Below are 21,638 nucleotides of genomic sequence, written 5' to 3' on the forward strand. Positions count from 1 at the left end.
AACGTATGGTAAAATCTCCATCAGAAGAAGCTTCTATCATTCTAAGTCTCTACATACATAAATTTTTTAGATGCTTGGAATTTATTGCCTCACTATTTAACTTATCAATATGGTAATTTACAGGTGGAAGAATTTTTTTAACCCATTATGAATGTGTCGAACAAAACTAAGATTTTCTTCTCTTTCTTTTATTTCATTCATGACTATAATAGATAAAATAGTTATCTGCGAATGTATCCCAGTAACAACTGGAAGAGGGTTTGAAGATGAAGGGTAATGGAAAGAAGAGGACCCAGTCAGAGAATGACCTACTTTGCAAGTATATATACACAGCTACACACACACACACGTGTATGGCAATCAATATATATATATATATACACACACACACATGTGTGTGTGTGTGTATATATATATATATATATATATCATATTTTATCTCTTGATTGCCATAAGGGCTAATTTTGTTTTTTTAAAATTTGTGACCCTCACGCGACAGACATTCTATTAGATTTCTAACTGTAACATAACATTTGCAACAAATAAAATAGTTTAGGAGGTTAAGTGTGTTTCTTATAGTTCAAGGGGGTTTCTTGAGAGAGAGAAGAAAGCTTAGGGGGGTTTAGTGCACTTTACCCTAATTCATAAGAAGTTAAATGTGGCATTAGCCAGCTGTTAGCACTTCGTGTGATTGAAGGGGAACGACTCATGAGTGTTAAAACTGAGTCAGCTCATCTTGTCGTGACAGCAAAAATACTTTCAAAAAGAAACTAGGCGGCCAAAAAGTATATAAGGCTAAAAAGAATAAAGCAAGGCAGAACAATACATGAAAAGACATTAATCATGAAATGATAAATGTTAGTTCTGTAGAAATAAAAGAACATCAAAAGAAAAACGTTATTGTGGTGAAAAAGAAAAACAAAGTATGAAAGAAAATCGCCATGTTAATATTTGAGCCAAACTTGTAAAAGTATAGGTACATAGTAAATGGATCCGGATGTGATCCTACCTGCTTCTTGTTTTCAATAGACTTAATACCTTCCGAATAAAATCGTGCTTTGGTTAAAGAGGATTCATCTATGCTATGCATAGGATATTGGGGAATGTTTCTCAAAAGAGACTTGAACGCTTGGTCAAGGATGAGATTATTTGGCCACAAATTTATGCGTTGGTTGTGTCAAAGGACAGATGCTAAGAAACACAATTTTTTGAGGCTAGTCGGTCATTTGGTCGTTTGGACTATATTTATACTGACATTTGTGGTTCATTTCTTATTGTAGCTCGATTGCAGCAAAGGTATTTCATTGTCTTCATTGACGGGTTCTCAAGGTATGATTGTGTATTTAATTCACCAGAAGTTCGAAGCACTTGATGTGTGTAAAATCTATTAGATTAAAGTTGAAAGTAGTTAGTATAAACATTTTGGTTTTAAGATTGGACTAAGGTGGTGAGTTTTAATGGGAGAATGGTAAGGAGGGTGTAAATCGTAGTACTTTCAGTACATACTTAAAGAACAGTGCATTGTGCCACAGTACACCACTCTTAGTTTTCCTGAACAGAATAAAGTTGTAGAAAATAGAAAGTGTAGAGATGTCTTATAGAGATAGAGTTATAAAATGCAGATATTAAGGAACTTAATACTCACACTACCAATGATTATTTTATTGGGTATAAAAAAATATTTAAAGAGCACGTGATTCGGATGGGTATTCAAGAGTCATTGTGTTATGATGTCTGATTTCTCTATTACATCATGTTACATTGGAGTTGTTTTCTTTCAGTTTATTTATACCTTATGGTGACAGTTATTTGCATGAAAATAAAGTTATGATGCATCATCATCATTGTTATTACATTGTTGTATATGATATGTGCGCGTGTTATTCTTGTTGCCTAAGAGTGGTATTTCACTCATGAAGTTATTTGGGCTAGATGTGAAATTGGCACCACATTGGTAAACCAAACATAACTACTAAAGTTTGCCTGTGGGAGTGTTAACACTCTATGAGGATAACTTGGGTTAGATATGAGATTGGCTCCATATCGGTAAACCCTTACACTGAACAAAAGATTGGCGGTTTGCTATAATATGTTCAGGTGACATACCGCAATGGCATGAAGCAGGACGGATAGATAGTGAGGTGTACGTTTAGACCACATGCAGTTTACACATCTCATGAAATACAGTAAAAGCCACTATATTTGCTTGAATCCTAGATGGAATCGGTTTTGAGACCATGGAACTGTTTAGACTAATATATTACTTGTCTATGCATTCATGATTCACTATTGAGGAAATTTATGGAGGAGAGTGTTCTAAAGTTTCAATCCATCAATTTCGATAATTGTGTTTTCTAAATGAAAAAGAGTGGTCACTCAACTTTTATAAAGTGTGTTGCAATCCATAGTGTCATTTTATAAAACTTAGAGTGCATGGACCAAGTGGGAGATTGTTGGAATTTATATATATATATATTTAAATAATAAAAATTATTTTATGGTCCTATGCATTACGTTTTCTAAAGTAGGATTATAATGTAATTATTGATACTTGATGGATTGGGTTGTACTTTCTAATTTGGTAGTCTAATTGGGAATATGTTTTTTATATCGTTAGATCGTGGTTTTTCGACTTATTTGGTGTGATTTAATTCTAACCATTAATATCTAAGTTTTCATAATAGGAAGGGAAACTTAAGTATGCTTGTTTGTAGAGAAGTCGTTCCCCCCTGTTGTTGTTATATATAAGGGTTTTAAAACCCTTATTCAAACCTATCGTATCGACAACTTTCAGAAGGGGGTAAAGCGCTCTAATTTTTCAGATCTCTCAAGGGGCGATAAAGAATTTTGAAAGGTATCTAAAGTTAATTTAATTTTCTAATCAGGTATGATATCAAAAATTTCTCTTTAATTCAAGATCAATATTGATTTTTACATGTTATTTATTATTTAAACCCAACATCATTTTCATCAATTAGAATTTTTAATTCTTAAGTTTTGATTATTCAATTCAGCGCTTAACAAATGTGTTTGATAAAATAATTTGAATATCACTGAAAGCGGTAACCGTCACTTAAAATGATTTAAAATTTTAAATGATAGAGTCATCATTTATCACTGAATATTAAACACTGAAATTCAAAAAAAATATCAAAAGAATATTTATTTTATAATTACCACTTAAAAACTTTCATGCTTAAAATTTAGCTCTTAAAAATTTTCAGTTTTAAATTTATTATAATTCATGTTGGTTATTTAGAGTCATTTTCATTTTCAGTTTTAAATTTATTATAATTCATGTTGGTTATTTGGAGTCATTTTCATCCCTAAGAACGTCCATGCAACTAGAACTTTTAACACTTCATAAATGCCCCTTAATCTAAAAGTATTTTTATATAATTGTTGTTATAGGTAATCATTATAAACGTATTTAATTTTATTTTAAAAAATTACGATTAAATGTGTTTGATGATCATTAGAATTTAAAAATTCGTAATCATTTGAAGGCCTTTTACATTAGAAAATTTTGTCTTTTTAATTTTTTACAAAGACAAATACGCTATTTTCTTAATAAAACGATATTATTAAAAAAAATTAGCAACACAAGTGTTTAAATAAATTTATTACCAAATGAATTAAAAAATATTATATATTATTGTGTTAATCGAGAAGGTAATATATTTGACTTCCAGTGAACTAATTGCTAGCAACATCTCCAATTAGGCAGAGCATATCAAGGAGACAAACACCAAAAGTGCAAACTCAACTCTTTTGATGGTAATTTCATGTTACAACTGTGTAAAATCTCCTGACGTAAACAATGATAATTTACATTTAATAATTCTAAGGAAGATACAACATAGAAGAATACAAACCTAAGTATAACGATTTCTATCCTTTGGATAGGTAAAAAAATGGAAAAATGGCAAGGCAAGGCGGAAACTCGAAGCAGCCTAAAGAATGAGACATTTTTACAAAAGTATAAAAAAAAAAAAATAAAGGAGATTCAAGGAACAAAACCACCTAATCATCTCCGAGGAGCGTCGAAAATCGGGTTCATTTCTATTTCTGCACCTTCAAAATTCCTAAAATTCCCAAACTTCTCGGCTTCTCTCGCAATCTGAACATCTGAAGGTCTATAGTATTGAACTAAAGCTTTTACAACAAAACGAGGAATCATTGCTGCTACTGGGATGCCAAGTAAGCACAACCAAAACAATCCTGTCCTTACAAGATGAAAGATGGCCCTGCAAAATAACATTGGAGTTGCAAATCAGTAATTTAATTTCGATACACGTGCATGTAAATATGAACATAATTATGATAATGCAGTTTCCAAGATAGATTATCTTTTATTGTGAACAATGCCTGCATTAGAACATACTTATGGATTCCTCTCGAGGTGCTGTTACATATATTGGATATATATATAGAAGGGCTAGCCCAGCACATGAGGCTCCCTCGTGCAAGGGTCTAGAGAGGGTCAGATGTACGAGAAAAACTTAATTGTGCCGGTTGTATTAGTGACGTGGTATCACCACCAACTGATTAGATATTGACATATAGTGATGGGACCCACTAAAATAATGCACTTTTACTTATTTAACATGATACAATTGGTTGATGATGCAAATAAATAAGTATTAAAGGTGAAGGGAAGTTTTTCTCCAGCAGCCTCTCCACGAATGGAGAAGTTGTTTCCACTTAACAGAATGACTTTGCAGTTTAAGCCTCAAAAATCGAGGGTCGCCTAAATGCATCAAATTGCATAATGACCAGATAGGTTCCCTCATCCTTTCACAATTGCAGTCTCATTTAATTGAATAACCTATGATTGTGCACTGTGCAGTGATGTGCACAGTATCACTGGTACTCAATGGACTCAGTCTAACACAAGTTATGTGACAGTGACACAGCATTTCTCTTTTAATTTTTTTTTTTTTCATTTAACAATGTTAATTTTGAGGTAGGCTTTCAAGTTGGTGTTTCCTTGAGAAAATACATATGTGATCTCTTGTCAGAACTATAATTGATTTAGGACATCAAAAAGCATAGTCCGAAGGCATAGGTAATTGAAAGTTAAAAAGTGCCTATCTTCAGAGTTAAGCTCTCTCCATCGGTGAATTTTAAGAAAAACAATGCACTTGGAGTTGAGATTGTGGTTACGTAGCTTTCCTGCAGTGGGCTCTAGGGTATGTTCGAGTGAATTTTGTTGGGAATTATTGTTTTGGGAAAAAGCATCTGTGACATACACGGGTGGCAGGGTTCAATTGCCACATATCAGTAGCAGTACTTTGCACAGGTGTTAAAAACGACCAAAAAAAACATAGGTAAGGAACCATACCAGTAACCAGGTAACGTGGGCAAAGCATCAATGACAATGACACAAATGCAGGTGGCGATTATGGATCCCCAAATGGATGCATGAGTGATCCAGGTCCACCGAATCACATCCATGGCCAAGTGAATATTAACAAAAATCACCACTGCAAGTGTCCAAAGATCTCCAATGCTTGAACCATCAATACTGCTTGAACCATCAGTAGTGCTTTGACTGTTTTCCCAATATGCAAAGAGGGGGACAAAGAAGGCAGCTATACTCTGCCACAAAGTGTCCAAAATTGTCAGCCAAAACAATGTTGAATTGTAGGATTCTTGTCTCTGTCCAGCCCCATAAAGCTGAGGATACTTTAGAAGAGTCGTTCTACTTAGATCCTTGTCTAGGATTCCAACAACGATTGTAGGCAATGAAGTGTAAATTACTGAAAACAACACGCTGCTCCATTCGTTGATTGCAGTCGTCAAAGTGAAGCAGGTAAAGAGCACATACCTATGCAGAACACATGAGAACACTGTCAGAAATATTTATAAAGAGGCCTTTTCATACACAACTGACCCCGATTTTATATTTTTTGTCCTCTGAAAATTCAACCTCATCCTAATTGGCTAAATTGATTACTGTGACTTAACTTTTCTGCTTTAATTCAAAGTAGATCAAAGTCAACTAGCTTTCACCTAGTTAGCTTGCTGGTCAAAGGTGTCATTCGACTATGTTTGCCACCAGATTTTGACTTAACCATTTTCCAAAAAGCATAAAGGAAGAAAATTTAACATTTAAAAGAAAAGTACCAAAATAGAAGGTATTATGCAGAATTACAATAAAAGAAAAGGGGGAATTCTCAAAATAAAAATGACCTAACGCATATATTTTTGAACATTGATTAAAGGGAATAAAAAAAGGACAAAAAAATAAGAAGATATAAATTATAGTATATTGCAATTACACCACCCTCCAATGTGAAGACTCAGTTTAGGTTCAAGTCTGTGACATCACATGTGACAAACTTCAACCGCTAAGCTGACTGGTGTATTCCCTTATTCCCTATTAACAAAATGGAAATGAAAACATGTTTCTGCAGAAGCAGTGAAGCACTTACCAGAACAAGACGAGAACAAACACTGCATTCCTGTAAAAATTGTATAATATCATGTAGCCCATTCTCTGGTAATTCCAATGTCCATGGACCAATAAAAGAGGAACCAGGAATCTGAACTGCCCCATTGCAAAATCTGATGCCATAACAGCTTGCCGACCCTCTTGTCCACTGATGCCAATTCCCACATCAGCCATTTGAATCATTGAAACATCATTAGCACCTAGAAAGCAGTAGAAGCTTCTATTATCAGATCAAGACAAAAACCCAGGAGAACTTTTCATATCATTTTTCAAGAGTAACATATCTCAATCTAGATTTTAAAATAAACAAATAAAATAGTACTTACCGTCCCCAATTGCTAGGGTCATGTCATCTGTCCGGTTCTTTATGAGGGCAACAATTCCAGCCTTTTGCAATGGAGCCACACGACAACAAAGAACCACAGAACATTTACTTGCTAATTCAAAGAGCTGCAAAACGATGACAACAAAAACAAAAAAGAAAAGAAAAAGTCAAATCGGGATAAGTGAGAAGGGGGGAGCAGAGGAAGGACCAACCAGGTTACAAAAATTTACCTGTTCTTCAAGTTCAGTGTCAAGGATATACACAAGGCTTGTTCCATCAATTATCAAGGCAACAGGACTTGCACCAGCTCCAGAACTTCTATCAGCATTTTGCGTAGAACCAGACACCGTCATGAGTTTTTTAGACATAATCAAGGCATCTTCTAAACTCTTTCTACACGATTCCCTAGAGTTGTTGTTGATTACAATCTGCGTCATCTTGCCTGTTAAAAGCCTGGAGGAGTAGCCAATGGATATAGCAGTTTCTTGCTTGTCCCCCGTCAGAACCCACACTTTAATCCCTGCCATTCTTAGAGACTCTATTGCTTCTGGCACGCCTTGCTGCAGTTTATCTTCAATTCCAGAGGCACCCAATATCCTGAGATTATTTTCTACATTGCCCGCAACCTTACGAAGTAAAGCTGCCCTTCCAATCAAAGCAGTACTTGCTGCCTCATAAGAAAACTGCCATTGCTCAAATTCTGAATCACTCAGTTCCCGCATTCCTATAACAAGGGTTCTCAAACCCACTGAGGAATAAGAGTGAATATGGGCTTCAGTTGCACGTACAATGTCCAAGTTCAAGGACTTATCGATTACAGAAAACATGGTTGTGTCAGCGCCTTTTACGAAAACTTTAACGGTCTTGTCAGGACAACCCAATATAACAGACATCCTCTTCCGGTCACTATCAAACTCATGCAAACCCAAAACATTGAACCTGTACTGCCCATAATTGGAAATTTCATCAGAAAAGAGACATAATAAGGTTTACATGTCATGGTAGGGAATTTCAATTTCTTATTAAAAATAAAAATAATAATAAAAAAGAAGGAAAAAGAACTAAAAAACAGAGCAATCAACTATAACAATAAAAATATTGCCACCACGACTACCATATCATTCGCTCCCCACTAAAGATTATCATCATCATAGCATTTGCCCTATCAGTATGACTTCCTAACAAGGCCAAACGGAAAAAAATCGGTAATTTAGATCCAGGAAAAAGAATCCGAAGCCCAATTCACTCTCGCGTTTATGCTGCTATAGTTATTAAAATAATTTATCAGATGAATCACTTTAAGCATAATGTTGTCTATATTCTGGAAAGGAAAACTACACGGACATCCTTCTAAGTCATTTTGAAATATATTAAAGAATTTGACTTCAACCAAGTTTCAATCTTCTTTTTTTAAATCTAAAAGCAATTTTCTTTTCTTTTTTGTTATACCACAACGTCCCTAACCCATATTGAGTAATTGAAGTAGCTTGAGACTTCTGAGTATTATGGAACCATTTCCTGGATATAATATTCCTGTTTCACATGTGACACTACTACAAAAACTAACCACCCATGAAAATGAGTGCCACCGTGTAACCAAGCAATTAATCCAGCTCCTCTAATGCCAACCAATCTAACAGAGTGGCATCGCTAGCAGAGTGGTATAAGAATCAAATAGAAAAAAAAAAAATACTTAAGAGAGGGTGAAGAAAGGAACTTCAAATTACCTTTGCCTTTCACCTTGGACATCAATTTCTATGTGCCCAGAGGTTCGTTCTATAAGCATGAAACCATAGGCAGCAGCCGCATAAACCAATGCCTGTTCATCTGGAGATTCCCCTTGATAATCTATAACACTCACAGTAGAATCAGATGTCTCTACAATAAGAGGCACAATTGTGTTGCAAGCAGCCAATGCAAGGAAGAAATCATGAACATTTTTGCCTCCCTTTGTATCCTTTCCACTTTTTAATAGTTGTAGAAGCTCTGCGTCAACCTTCACCTTCATTTTTGGCTTCAAAACCTGCCCGGCCACTGATACCAAAAAAAGCAAACAGAGAATGGAAAGTCAGCTTATATAAAACAAAAGGCTGATGTTTTTACAACAGATTATGTTTTCCACAGAAAGCAAAAAAATGTAATACCTTGAGTAGAGTATTCAACTTCTTCCCCTTGTATAGCTTTCCCATTGTTGTAATCTACACCCCAAATGCTTGCACATTGAAACTCCATCTTGTTCTCAGTCAGTGTACCAGTTTTGTCAGAGAACACATACTTTATTTGTCCCAAGTCTTCATTTATGTTTAAAGCTCTGCACTGGAATCTTGCATTTGAGGCTTCATCGTACATCCGGGCATCCCTGATCATGAAGTAAGCCTGACCAACGCGGACAAGCTCCATAGAAATATACAATGAAATAGGGATCATAATCTGGAACACAATGACTGACATGAGGAAGGTGAAGAATATCTCCATTCCCCATCCATAATACTTGTAATCCTTCTCATCCCCTTCACTTTCAGAGTAGTCCTTTCTCCTGTAATAGGGCAAGTCATCCAGCTCATCCCTGTGGCGCCTCAACCAAACACCAGCACAAACAGAAACAACTGTACACAAAGCGACAAGAAACAGAGAGAGGAGAATGATTTCCCTATTCATACGGGTCTCAAGCCGGCTCCTCTTTGATGGAGCTCCAGAATTGTTGAGCATAGCTTTGGTCTCTCTGCCAGCATACACTGCGACACCTAGTGCCCAAGCAGTATTCTTGAGTTCACACCCACGGAGAACTATATTGGAAGGTCCTAGAGACACCCGCTTCCCATCGATCTCCATGTTCGCCTGGAACCCATATATGTTTCTATTGGGTTTCTCACACTTTATCAACCCATTAATCTTCTCCTTCTCAGGAATCTTAGAAAGGGTCTCTTGCTTTGCATACCGTGTCTTCAAATTTGATTCTCCATCCAAATTAATGGTCTGGACATAAGCAACCCCAGTTGGGTCGCTGGTCGAAAGCAGCACTATATCACAAGGAAGAGTATCATTTGCAGAGATTTTGATGATTTCACCAACCTGAATATCTTTCCATTTTTTCTGTTGAAACTGATTATTTACAAAAACTGATGCCAACCTGTTGTTCTCAATTCGGTCAGACTTGTGCCGCCTCCAGTCCTCATAGGCATCCTTAACTGCTGTAACTAACAATACAAAGGCTAAAGGCAGGATTGAAGCTCCCCTACCAAAAACCGCAAGCTGCGGAAGCTGGTTGAGGACAGCAATCACAAGGAAATATATGTATGCAACTCTATGAAACTGTTCAAAAAGGTTGCGAGGCAAGAAGGTCAGGACAGAATATTTCCCAGTCCTAATTGAATTTCCAGCAAATTCAAACCTCTCATTCGTTTTCACTGGATCATTTACATATATTAGCCTTGCATCCTCATCATTAATCTCTTTCTGGGACACGCTAAACCCTTCAGAATCAGCACCCCTCGATCCATACCTCACGGGTTTCGATCCCAAATCACCTAAGTTAACCTCTCTAACTGAATTTCCACCAGACCCTCTCGATTGAATGGACGAAATGCTTCGATAAGATGATGATTTTGGGACAGAATCAGGGGCAGAGGTAGTCTCAATTGGGCTATTTGAATCCATCCCCAAAGAGAATTTGGGGTTGTCAGAGATGGGTTTGAACAGATCAGCAGAGACTGGTGTATAAGGAAGTTCTGGGGCACCTGGGGTTCTAGGAGAAGGGATTAAAAGAGCCCTCTTTGAGGCCATGATCTGAAGATCACGGACCTCTTGAACAGCACAGAATCAATATTCACCAAATACATCAAACACCCAAAAATTGATCTCAACTAAAATTCCCAAAAATCACAACAAAATTCAACACAACACTGAGAAAACAAAGACGCAGTACTCGAACAAACAATATAAACTTGTATCTATTGCCAGATTGAGGTTCTTCTCCTACAGTTCTAAACACATATACAAATGCAAATTTACAGAAATAATTAGGAATTTAGGACTCGGAGCTGTTTTTGCTGTATTGGGTTTTCAGAACTTACTTGCTTGAACACCAAAGCGTTCTAGAGAGCGAAAGAGAAAGAGATAGAGAGCTGATCCTTGAGCTGGGTTGCGTTCCTCTTGCGCTATGGGTTGAGGAAAGATGGGTATATCTGATCTGGGAGAGGAGAGAGAGGTGAGAGAAGAAATTTTCAAGGTCAAAGGCATTGTAGAGAGAGAAGAGGCGGGCGAGGGCGAAGATTGCAAGAGATTGGGAAAAGTCGTAATGGGTGTCGACAAAAACAAATCAAAATCATAAAAATTAGAGCGAAGTCTTTGAATGAAGATGGAATTATAGAGAGAGAGAAAGAGAGACACAGACTTTTAGAGAGAGAGAGAGAGGGTGTGTGCTGTGTTGTTCTAGAAGGAGATCAAGATCAAAATCAAATCAAAAATAATATTGCAAGAATTGTTTGAATCTGTTGTCTGAATTTGACCGATTTTTCCTTTTAAAAAGCAAAATTGCAATCGAAAAGGGCTTTGATTGATTATTTAATGTTCTTCAACCACTTCACGTTTTCCTAATCATTAATAAAATTATTCTCTTTTATTAATTATAGTTATTTCTCTTTAACAAGTGTAGTAAAAACCACAACTGCTCTATTGCTATAACTTGGTGTTGTCATTATTACCACTTGTGTGTGTTGTGTGTGTTTTTACATCACTTGTGGGCGTTTGTTCTTGTTATGATTTTAACCCTAGTTTGGGGGCTGTGTGTTTTTTTTTACCCGGATAGAGAAAGAGATGGGATTGGACAGATTGGGAAACTGTCTCAATTTTGAAATTTCGTCTAGGGAACGTTGTGTTGTGACCGTTTTGGCAACCTCTCCTCATGTGCCGCGTGGGATTTGAAAACATGGTCGTTACAGTTGAAACGTGAAAACAGAAAAATTGTCGTGTAAAGGACATAGCTTTCGGATCATTTAAAATAGTAGTCATGGCGAACATGACACTCCTTCTAGATGGACTTATGATCCATTTGATTTTACAAAATTAGGACTACAAAGGAATTGAGTAAAAAATTGATTTGAGTTGGCTTCGGTTAGAAAATAATAATGTTTGAACTCTTAATTTAATGTTGGAACTCCATTCATTCATTACTAATAAATTTTAAATTTGACTTCATTCCTCTTCTTACGTTTAAGTTTGAGCTCAAGCTTGTGATTAATTGCACTCGGACAACTTTTTTTATTTTGATAGGTGATATAAGTTTCTGAAAAGATTTAAATCTAATACAAAAACAAAAGGGGCATATTTTTTATTTCTAAAACAATGAATAACATTAAAACTAATTAAATAAACAAAAATTAAACATTATTACTTGTGTGTGTCGTGTCAACACGAGGGTATTTTACTGAAAAGATCAACCTGAATACAACTCATTTAATAATCGTGTTAGAATCCTTAAGGATGACAATTTTCCTCGCCCCACTCCGAATGTGGCGAATTTGGAAGGCCCCTAAATGGATTTGGGATGGGTATAGTAAAATAATTAAAAATTCGAAGCGGGTTTGGGGCGAAGGCAGATTTAGTAATAAACCCGCCCCGCCCCAGCCCCAGCCCCGATTATATATGTATCTTTAAAATTTATATATATTTAATATTTTTAAGACCCTTAGACCATCTCCAATGCAAAATGTTATTTTTGCATACTAAATCTATATTTTGAGAAGAACTACAATGTCAAAATGATATATTTTAATAATTTTGCTCCAATGGTGCATTTCATCCAAAATATTATTTTTTTACACAACAACCATTATTTTTCAACTACCATTTCCAACTACAATTTTCAACAACCAATTTTTTTTTTTAGTGTTTCTATTTTATTTCGCTTATTTGCCTTATTAAAAATAAATAAATAAATAAAAATACTGGCATATATTTATATATATATATACACACAACAGACATATACATATATATACACACAATACTGACATATATATATATATATATATATATATATATATATATATATATATATATATACAGTCCCGTTCAGTTGCTCCCTGGTGTGCAGGGAACATATACGCGACTTCTATTTTAGTCGTTGAATTTCATCCAAGGACTGAAATTGAAAACAACTATTTTAGTTGTTTCTGATTTTTTAAGATTCCAGAACCATTGAATTTGAGTGTTTTAAATAAAATAAAACACTCAGAATAAACATTTAAGGTAATACAATCAAAGACCATTTTCTATTTTTACTGGTTTAGAAGAGTTATCCATTTCGTTTTTTTTTTTTTTTTTTTTTTTTTTTTTTTTCAGTGCAATTTTTATTCTAACTTTTTACATTAGTTTTTTTATTTATTTATTTTTTTTTAGAGAGAATAATATACAATAATCTCATTCCTTTCTTTTGAATGTCCTGCCAAATTTTTTTTATTCTACTATAATAAATTTGATATTATTTTATTTAATCATATGGATTATATTTGTGTATTAAAATGATACTTTTACGATGGTTTTACGTATTAGAAGTAAATTCTTTTAATAAAATAAAAAAAATTGTACGAATAGAAGGAATTCACGATTTTAGTGGAAGTATTTATTTATTTTTTTCATTATTAATACCTCCTTATTATAAGGTGTTTTATTTTATTTAAAACACTCAAATTGAGTGGTTTTAGAATCTTAAAAAACCAGAAACAACTAAAATAACTGTTTTCAATTTCAATCATTGGATGAAATCTAACAACTGAAATAGAAGTCACATATATTGCTTCCTGCACACCAGGGAGCAATTGAACGGGGCTATATGTATATATATATATATATATATATATATATATATATGCACACACACACAAGCACAACACCAAATTAGCAGCCCATGCGAGAGAGAAGATGAAGGAAGATAGCAATAGCAGATTTGGCAATAGCTATATGTTATGTTATATTTGGCACAATATTTGGCAAAGTTATATTTTAGCAGCCCATTTGGCATGCCATTGGATAGCCCATTTTAAACTCACATTCTATATTTTTAAAATAGCAACTCAAATAGCAGCCCATTGGAGTTGTTCTTATTACTTTCCTTCAAGTGTCGGTTAATATATTATATACTATGCTTAATCATTTAAAAAGTTAGGGCCAACTTATTATCAGTCCAATTTGAGCACATTGAGCTAGTTTTTTTTTTTTTTTTTTTTTTTTTTTTAAATAATAAAAGTGGCATAACCCGCCCCACCCCAACAATTAAATGGAGTATGCATGACGGAGTCAATACTTTGTCTACCGAAATAAGGGCGGGGATGATATACCAATTACAAACTCATCCCAGAGTAAGAGTGGAGTTGATATGACGGATTTTCTAACAAGGCGGGGCTGGGTTTAGTTAAACCCGCCCCAACTTTGCCCTTTTGCCATCCCTAGAAACCCTCAACACTAACCGACCTGTTTATTAAATAGGTTAGACGTGTTAACTTGTTTAATGATTTATTTATCAAATTAAATATTATATTATTTGTGTTAGACCCAATTGAAATGACCTAGTTGTCCATAGCAATTGGGTCTAATTGGGTCTAAACAGGTAATGAGTTACAGGATTTTTATTTTATTTTATTTTATTTTATTTTTTATTTTTTGTCATTGGCAAGAAAGTTATACTCACCCACTTTGCTCATCCACTTTGGGAGGTAGATGAGATACCGCTGGGGCACAAGGCCCTTGGTAGGTAATGAGTTAACCTTTAGTTAAACGAGTTACACCTGTTGAACTCCTCAACCTAAACACGACACAATTAATTAAACGAGTTAATCGTGTCGACCAGTTTATGATCGAAATTCAATTAAGATAAACTCAAACATGTTTATTTTGTATCGTGTTCGAATCGTATTGACGCATCGTGTCAAATTTTACCATCCCGACATAGCATATCACTAAATAATGTTGAAAAGAAGGAAATTTCAAAAGTGTAAAACAAATAAATGACGACCACCAACTAGGAGTGAAGGCGGCTAGGGGTATAATAGTCAGCAAGAGGGTCACAATGTCCACCATCTGCAAAATATATGTCTATGTGTGATGCATTTTAAGTACGTATTTTTCTTTTTCTTTTTTTAACTAAAGATATTTTTCTCATGAAGTGCAAAATATATACGTTTGACTATTAAGATCTTATTTTAATCATAAAGGTGACATCAGGGACTTACATCCATCTAACTTCAGGAGATTATTAGTCAAATCAAATAAATTTTTTGTAAAAAAAATAAATAAGTCAGAGGAGTTTTTGCCTTTTAACTTTTCCTATATCTTAATATTTGTTTTCACATGACATAAGTTGAAATCATTTGTTATTGAAAGATTAGTATTATACAAATTTAGTGAAAAAGATACTCTCTGTAAATTATTTTCAGATTTTTTAATAGGTTTATCAAGTCTTATCTTATCAAATGGACCACATTGACTATAAGAAAAATTGTTGAATTTGGTCCCACAAATTTTCCTATGTTTTTAAATTATTTAGTCATTTGATGTATGCAATTGGAATAAAATTGAAATCTATTGATGAAAAGACTCACTTAATGAAATGAAATTTGATTGACCTAATTTATGAGATTCCATTTCAATCCACAAAATTTTCATCATTAATTTTTTAATGTTTATTGTAATTATTATTATTTTTATAATCTCGACCTGACATCACTCTTACTGATTAATACTTAAATAATGCTTCACCGACTTTTCCATAAATAAATAAATAAAGCACTTATTATAGCTCATTATTCAGCACTATTCTACATATGTAGTTTCATTTTTAATAACTCTGAAAAATAGAAAATAACTTTTAAAAATTATAAGGTATTGTTCTTTAATATTTGCCTTTTCATAACCTTAATTTTTAGAAAATTATCAATCAAAAATAAAATTTGAACTATTTTTTTGTTTATCACTGTTTTTTTTTTTTTTTTCCTAGTTGGTTCATCACTGTTCTTAAACAACTGTAACAAATAGACCGTCATATTTTAAAATAATAGTTTATATTCTTTCTAAATGATACTGCGAGTACCTTGTTTTAACTAAAATTCATAAATTAGCACATACGAATAAAACTATATTTAGAGCCAGAATTTTATTATTCCTCTTTTTTATTATCGAAATAAACACTTTAGAATGGGATATTATATTATTATTTATTATTAATATTGTTGTTAGACATTATTTATTGAATTAGCACGTAAAGCTATTTATTGGAGTAGCTCAAAAAAATGGATCACATGCTATACATATATTATTTAATATTATGATATATATGTATATTTATATATTATCAATAATGTTTTTTACATATCATTTAATCTTTTTCTTATTTCCTCTCTCTCTCTCTCTATAACAAAAAAATCCAAAATCTTCTCTCTTTTGCCCTAATATTTTATTTTGTTTTCTCTCCATGACATTAATTTTTAAAACAAAGATATCACATGCTTAACGAATTATCAATAGAGAATCAAATTTGAATTCATTTATGGATTAATAATAAATTGGATTTGAAATCATCTATTAATCATCGGATATAAACCAATACGTGTAATTTTCCTTTTTTAAAACACTCATATTCTCTCTATTGGATTATAAGAAGAAAAAGTCAGGAGATGAAGATGTTAAGAGGTGGGTAAAATAAATTTTTTGTTAGAATGTATGTAGTAACAAGGTATTTGTAATTTATTATATACAATTCTGGGTCAAAAACGCTTGTTGGGTTGGATTCTGTAATACAAACAAAATCATAACAAATGACCGGTCAAGGCGGCAAGGGGTATAATGGTCAATAATTTGGCACAATGTCCACCCACCATGTGCAAAATTTATGTCACGCGTGATGCATTTGAATGCTATTTGTACTTATTTTTCTCACGTTATGGAAATGTGTCATTTGACAAATGTAGTTGCTTTTTATTTTTATTTTTTATGAACTCGGAGTATTCGAGCCGGGTAAGTTATTGTAGGGATAGCGAGGGCTAACTATAAAGAATACCTAGCGAGATTCGAACTCCAAACTTTGAACTTGCTAAGCTCCAAAGTCCAGTAAGTAAATCACTGGGCTATGTCCGAAGTGGATTGACAAATATAATTGTGTTGTCTACCATTCATGCAAAAAAAAGTATAATTTATAAATGAGAAATGATAAGTCTTCCGACTTTAATTACTGATTCTTTTTCCGAATATAACGTGGTTAGATCCCATTGGAACTCTTAAAAATATTCCCGTAAACATCTCTTCCTTTTCGACTCATTCCCAACCACGTTATATTCGGAGGAAGAATCGACAATTAAGGTTAGAAGATCTATCACTTTTCTTTATAAATACTTAATAAAAATGTAATTGAGATAAGTAGGGTTGATACTTGCAAATACTTAATAAAAATGATATAAGATAAGTAGGGTCAAACAACTCTCAAAGTTAGATTCCGAACTCAAATTCAAAACCAAAATCTATAGTAGGAAAAATAATATTTTAAAATAATATATTAAATTTTCTAATAATAAAATAAAATAAAATAAATAAAAATAAGATTAAACACCGTTTTCGAGGGAAAAATGAAGTCACCATGGCTGACATATAATTGAATTTCTTTCATGCCACACTTATAACAACTCACAATTTACCATTGTTCTAGAAATTTTAGGTCCTATTTTTATTTTATTTATTTATTTTTGTCATGTTTTAGTAACACTGAAAAATAAAATAAAACTTTTAAAAAATTATAAGACGGTTCTTTAAAATTAGCCTTTTTTTTTTTTTGATAAGTATTAAAATTAGCCATTTCTTAAAATTATTTTTAGAAAATTGTCATTCAAAAAATAAATATTGAACTATTTTTTGTTTATCATTTCTCTTAAATAACTAAAACAAACAAGCCCTCATTTTTTAAGATAATAATTTATATTCTCTCTAAACAATACATAGAGCACCTTGTTTTACCTAAAATTCATAAGATTAGCACACACGAATAACTATTTTTGAGCCATAAACTTTATTATTCTTGTCACAACATTATGAAAAATATTAATATATACACCAAGTTATAAGTTATAACACACCATGTTACCTATATTAAAACGATTTCATTAGTGTTTAGTAGAAAGAAGCTAATTTGTAATGAACCTTTTCGATAAAAAATAAGTCACCGTGAATTATTTGAGCACAACGTATTAATCACACAGTTTGGCTTTTTGGCTATCCAAATAATCTTCTATATACATTTTGACAATTTTAAATAAAACAAAATAAAAACAATGGATTTATGTAACTTACTCTGAATAATTGAGAAATTGCTTGATTGTTGTTTTCACCATACATTTCAACAATCTGTCTTGGGCTACAATCCAAGGGAAGGTTTTTAGCATGTGGGCTGTGTTTTCTAATGATTTATGGCTAAAATATTTAAAACATTTCCAACCGTTTGTTAAAACATCTTTTTGTGTAAAACATATACTGCTACGTATGATGTGTATTTTTTTTATCTCAAACAGTCTGACTTGACAAATTGTTTTTTGTTATTGGGGGATATATTTTTACAAAAAAAAATGTTTTAACTAAAAATAAATAATACAAAATTTTTATGTAAATCTATATCAGATTTATACAAAATATATATATATACACACACACACACACACATAACGGTTGGAGATACGTGTTACTTCATTTTCTTTATGCCTTTTGGATCAGTGATCTTTTATGAAGAAAATTCAAGTCCAATGGACCACATACAAAAGATAGGCCCAATAGTCAGTCTATATAGTCCCAAGTCCAAACAAGCAAGGCCCAACAGCCATAACAGTGACTGGATCACTCCGTCAATAACCCCTTTGTTCACATTGCAATTCGGTTCGTTGTCTCTGCAAACTGAAGAGAGATGAAGAAGGGAGACATAGCTTGGGTTCAATCTGGAGGACGGGGAGGGGACGTTGATCGCCTACACTCTCCCATTCTACCAAGGCAATATTGCTGCTTCCATACGGGACCTCAAAACCCTAGATTGTAATCTTCATTTAGCTTGGAAAACTCGAAAATTACGCTCCTGCAATGGTAAACTTATGCGGGAATGCCAACTTCCACATTGAGTCTCGGTTTGTTTAGACATGAAATAGGTAAAATATTTTATTTTTTTATTTCACAGTCTAGCGGGAGGTGTGCCTGTAAAATAAATTTTAAAAAATTAATGAATAAATTATTAATTTTTTTTCTTAAATATTTTAGAATAACTCAACCTCCAAGAAAAAAAAATACTTATAGCTCAATGGTATTTCCCGTCTCTCAAAATGGATGAACGGAGGGTGAAGAGTTTCAAAATGAGCAAAGTGAGTGTGGGAGTGATGTGTGCGAGTTTCTTAAAGACTAGCTACAGGCCTTCTATTTGGCCTAAAACCATCATGTTGCATTTTCTCTTTTTGTGCAACAGATAATTTGCTATTTATTCTGTTTAATGTGAATTTTGAAAGACGCTATAGCAAACCCGGAATCTAGATTCTGGAAATATCTCTTTAATTCTAAAATTAATCCTGTTGTTTCTAACCACTTCCTTCATGTGGTCCTTATTTTTCGTGATTCTCTGCAAATTCAAATCCCTAGTGTTTCTCTGTCGTATTATACCATGTTTGACAATTGGGCAAATTAGGGCATTGGGGAAGCTTATGCTTCTCCATCTGCAAACTTTGAGGGTTTCAAATATTATAGAATGGGCTGTTGGGCAAATTAGGATTTCAAATTTTTCTGTGCATGCTAAGAACTACTGCACAAAAAAATTTGTCCTCAACTGAATAGTTTTTTTTATTTTTATTTTTATTTATTATTATTATTTTTTCTTTCTTGCAGTCAACTCCATTTTCTTGGTAACTCCATTGTAAAGGATGCATTTGTGCCTGAGAACATAAAAAGAATGCATTTGTATGGATGGAAAAATATTCCAATGACGCTCAATTCAAGCATTAGAGTGATCATTACAGAATAGCAGAGTTTATTACAAAAATATTATCACAGAGTTAACATCATTTTCAAATCGCATTATATAGCTACAAATCTTAGCATATAGTTAAAAACTGTGGCCTAATTGCCATGGAGATTTACACATGGACGCGCCTCTGCTCCATCGATCAATCCGCGTTTCATGAAGCTCGTGAACATGTTAACCACTTTGGAAACAGATTTCTTGGTACTGTGGCAAAATTGGCAGATGTGGTGAAATGAGTTGCGAGCTAATATTGGCGACGACAACAAGGTGCATAGGATGAACACGAGCAGGCTGAACCATTTCGGGACAAGGACGGACATGAGTGAGACAGTTGAAATAAGTCCGGAAATGAGAATAACATGGCTTGAGATTCGAGTGTGAGGAGAAGTTGTTTGTTGCGTTTTTGCTCTCACTTTCGTGACCAGTACTGCTGTGATGTACCAACACATGGCTATTATGAACACCTTCATGTTTGTGGAGTGTCTTTTGAATAAAGAACATTCATGTGTGTCTTGAGACTTGATTTGGATGAGGCCAATCAGTGATCCGATGAAGAAGTAGTACTCGGATTGATATGTGGTGGAGGGAATGAATTCTTGCGCCCTTAAACTGATCAATAAGAAGATAAAAATACTGAAAATCTTGTAGCTATACAAATATTTTTGTAACTTTGTTTGTAGCTATATAGTGCGATTTGAAAATGATGTCAACTCTGTGATAGATCTTTAAAACTCAGTAGAGACACTGGTTGTAGCATTAAAAAGTCGCATGACTTTGAGACAGGACTGAGAATTAAAATCATCTCCAAAACACTCAAATCTCATTAAAATCATCGGCTCTAGTGTGTTTATATATAGAGTGTAAGGATTAAGGGAGCACCCACACCTCAAAGAAAGAAAAAGCCCAAGTCCATGCAAGAAGGCCCGCTGGATCTATCCAAATTAAAAACCCATAAACTAATATCCTACATGAAAGGATCTGAGTCCATCTAACTAGCCCAGAAAATGACAGCCATCAAAAGGCCTCCAAGGCTCCGGCTCCACCTTATTTGTCTTATTTAAAAAAAAAGTCAATTAAGTATTAATAACAATAAAAATAGTAATAATAAAAAAATATTTGTATTTGAAAGATTTGGATTTGTCAAGGCAATTAAGATTGCCCTGTTTTCACGGCCTTGGCTTTTAGTGAACGAATTAATTTAAATGAATGAACGGCGTATGGAATATGATTTTGGGGAAGCCTGCACCTCCAAGAGTAGCCCAATACATTGTTCCCACGTCAGTCATTTTTTGAATGATTAGGTTATTTGCAGTGAAACCTGATGTAGCAGATCAGATCATTACTTAGGTGCCACGTATGCATGTCTAGTCTACGTTTAGGGATGGCAACGGGGCGGGTTTGGAGCAGGTTTCTCTAAATCCCGCCCCGCCCCTTTTAATTTTTATCAAGTCCATGCCCGCCCCGAGACTCGCGACGGGTTGGATTTTCATATCCAACCCCGCCCCGTTAGGAAATATGTGCCCCCGTGCCCGCCCCACTAATAAATTTTTTTCTCCCACTTTTTGGAACTTAAACTCCTAAAGCCTAGGAATGACACAACATAAATAAAATTATGTATTCTAATAAATAAATAAAAAATAACATGCACATAACATAATTCAGAGAACATAATAAACAAAAATAAAAGTTTAATACAACCAAATCACAAGAAGTTCTAAGCTCCAACTTCCACCATAATCAAAACAAAAGCAAATTTAATACCAAGTTTATATCCCAAATTAGGATTATAAGAGATGGGTAATTGGGTAAGCCGCTAAAATAACTTA

General features: G+C 33.7%; 1 protein-coding gene across 1 annotated transcript; it reads right to left on the reverse strand.

Annotated features, from left to right (window-relative positions):
- Positions 1 to 3,755: 3,755 nt before the first annotated feature.
- Positions 3,756 to 11,283, reverse strand: LOC132299962 (phospholipid-transporting ATPase 1). The gene is made up of 7 exons (XM_059796873.1): positions 8,927 to 11,283; positions 8,510 to 8,816; positions 7,013 to 7,721; positions 6,784 to 6,907; positions 6,438 to 6,657; positions 5,345 to 5,830; positions 3,756 to 4,247 (listed from the first exon to the last, which is right to left on the reverse strand). Exons 1-7 carry the CDS (start codon positions 10,563 to 10,565, stop codon positions 4,028 to 4,030), a joined length of 3,705 nt encoding a protein of 1,234 aa, XP_059652856.1. The 5' UTR covers positions 10,566 to 11,283; the 3' UTR covers positions 3,756 to 4,027.
- Positions 11,284 to 21,638: the final 10,355 nt, after the last annotated feature.

The sequence above is a fragment of the Cornus florida genome, unplaced genomic scaffold (genome assembly GCF_030987335.1).
Source record: "Cornus florida cultivar Cherokee Brave unplaced genomic scaffold, ASM3098733v1 CherokeeBrave_3.0.0_Hap2_Chr03, whole genome shotgun sequence".
NCBI lineage: Eukaryota > Viridiplantae > Streptophyta > Magnoliopsida > Cornales > Cornaceae > Cornus > Cornus florida.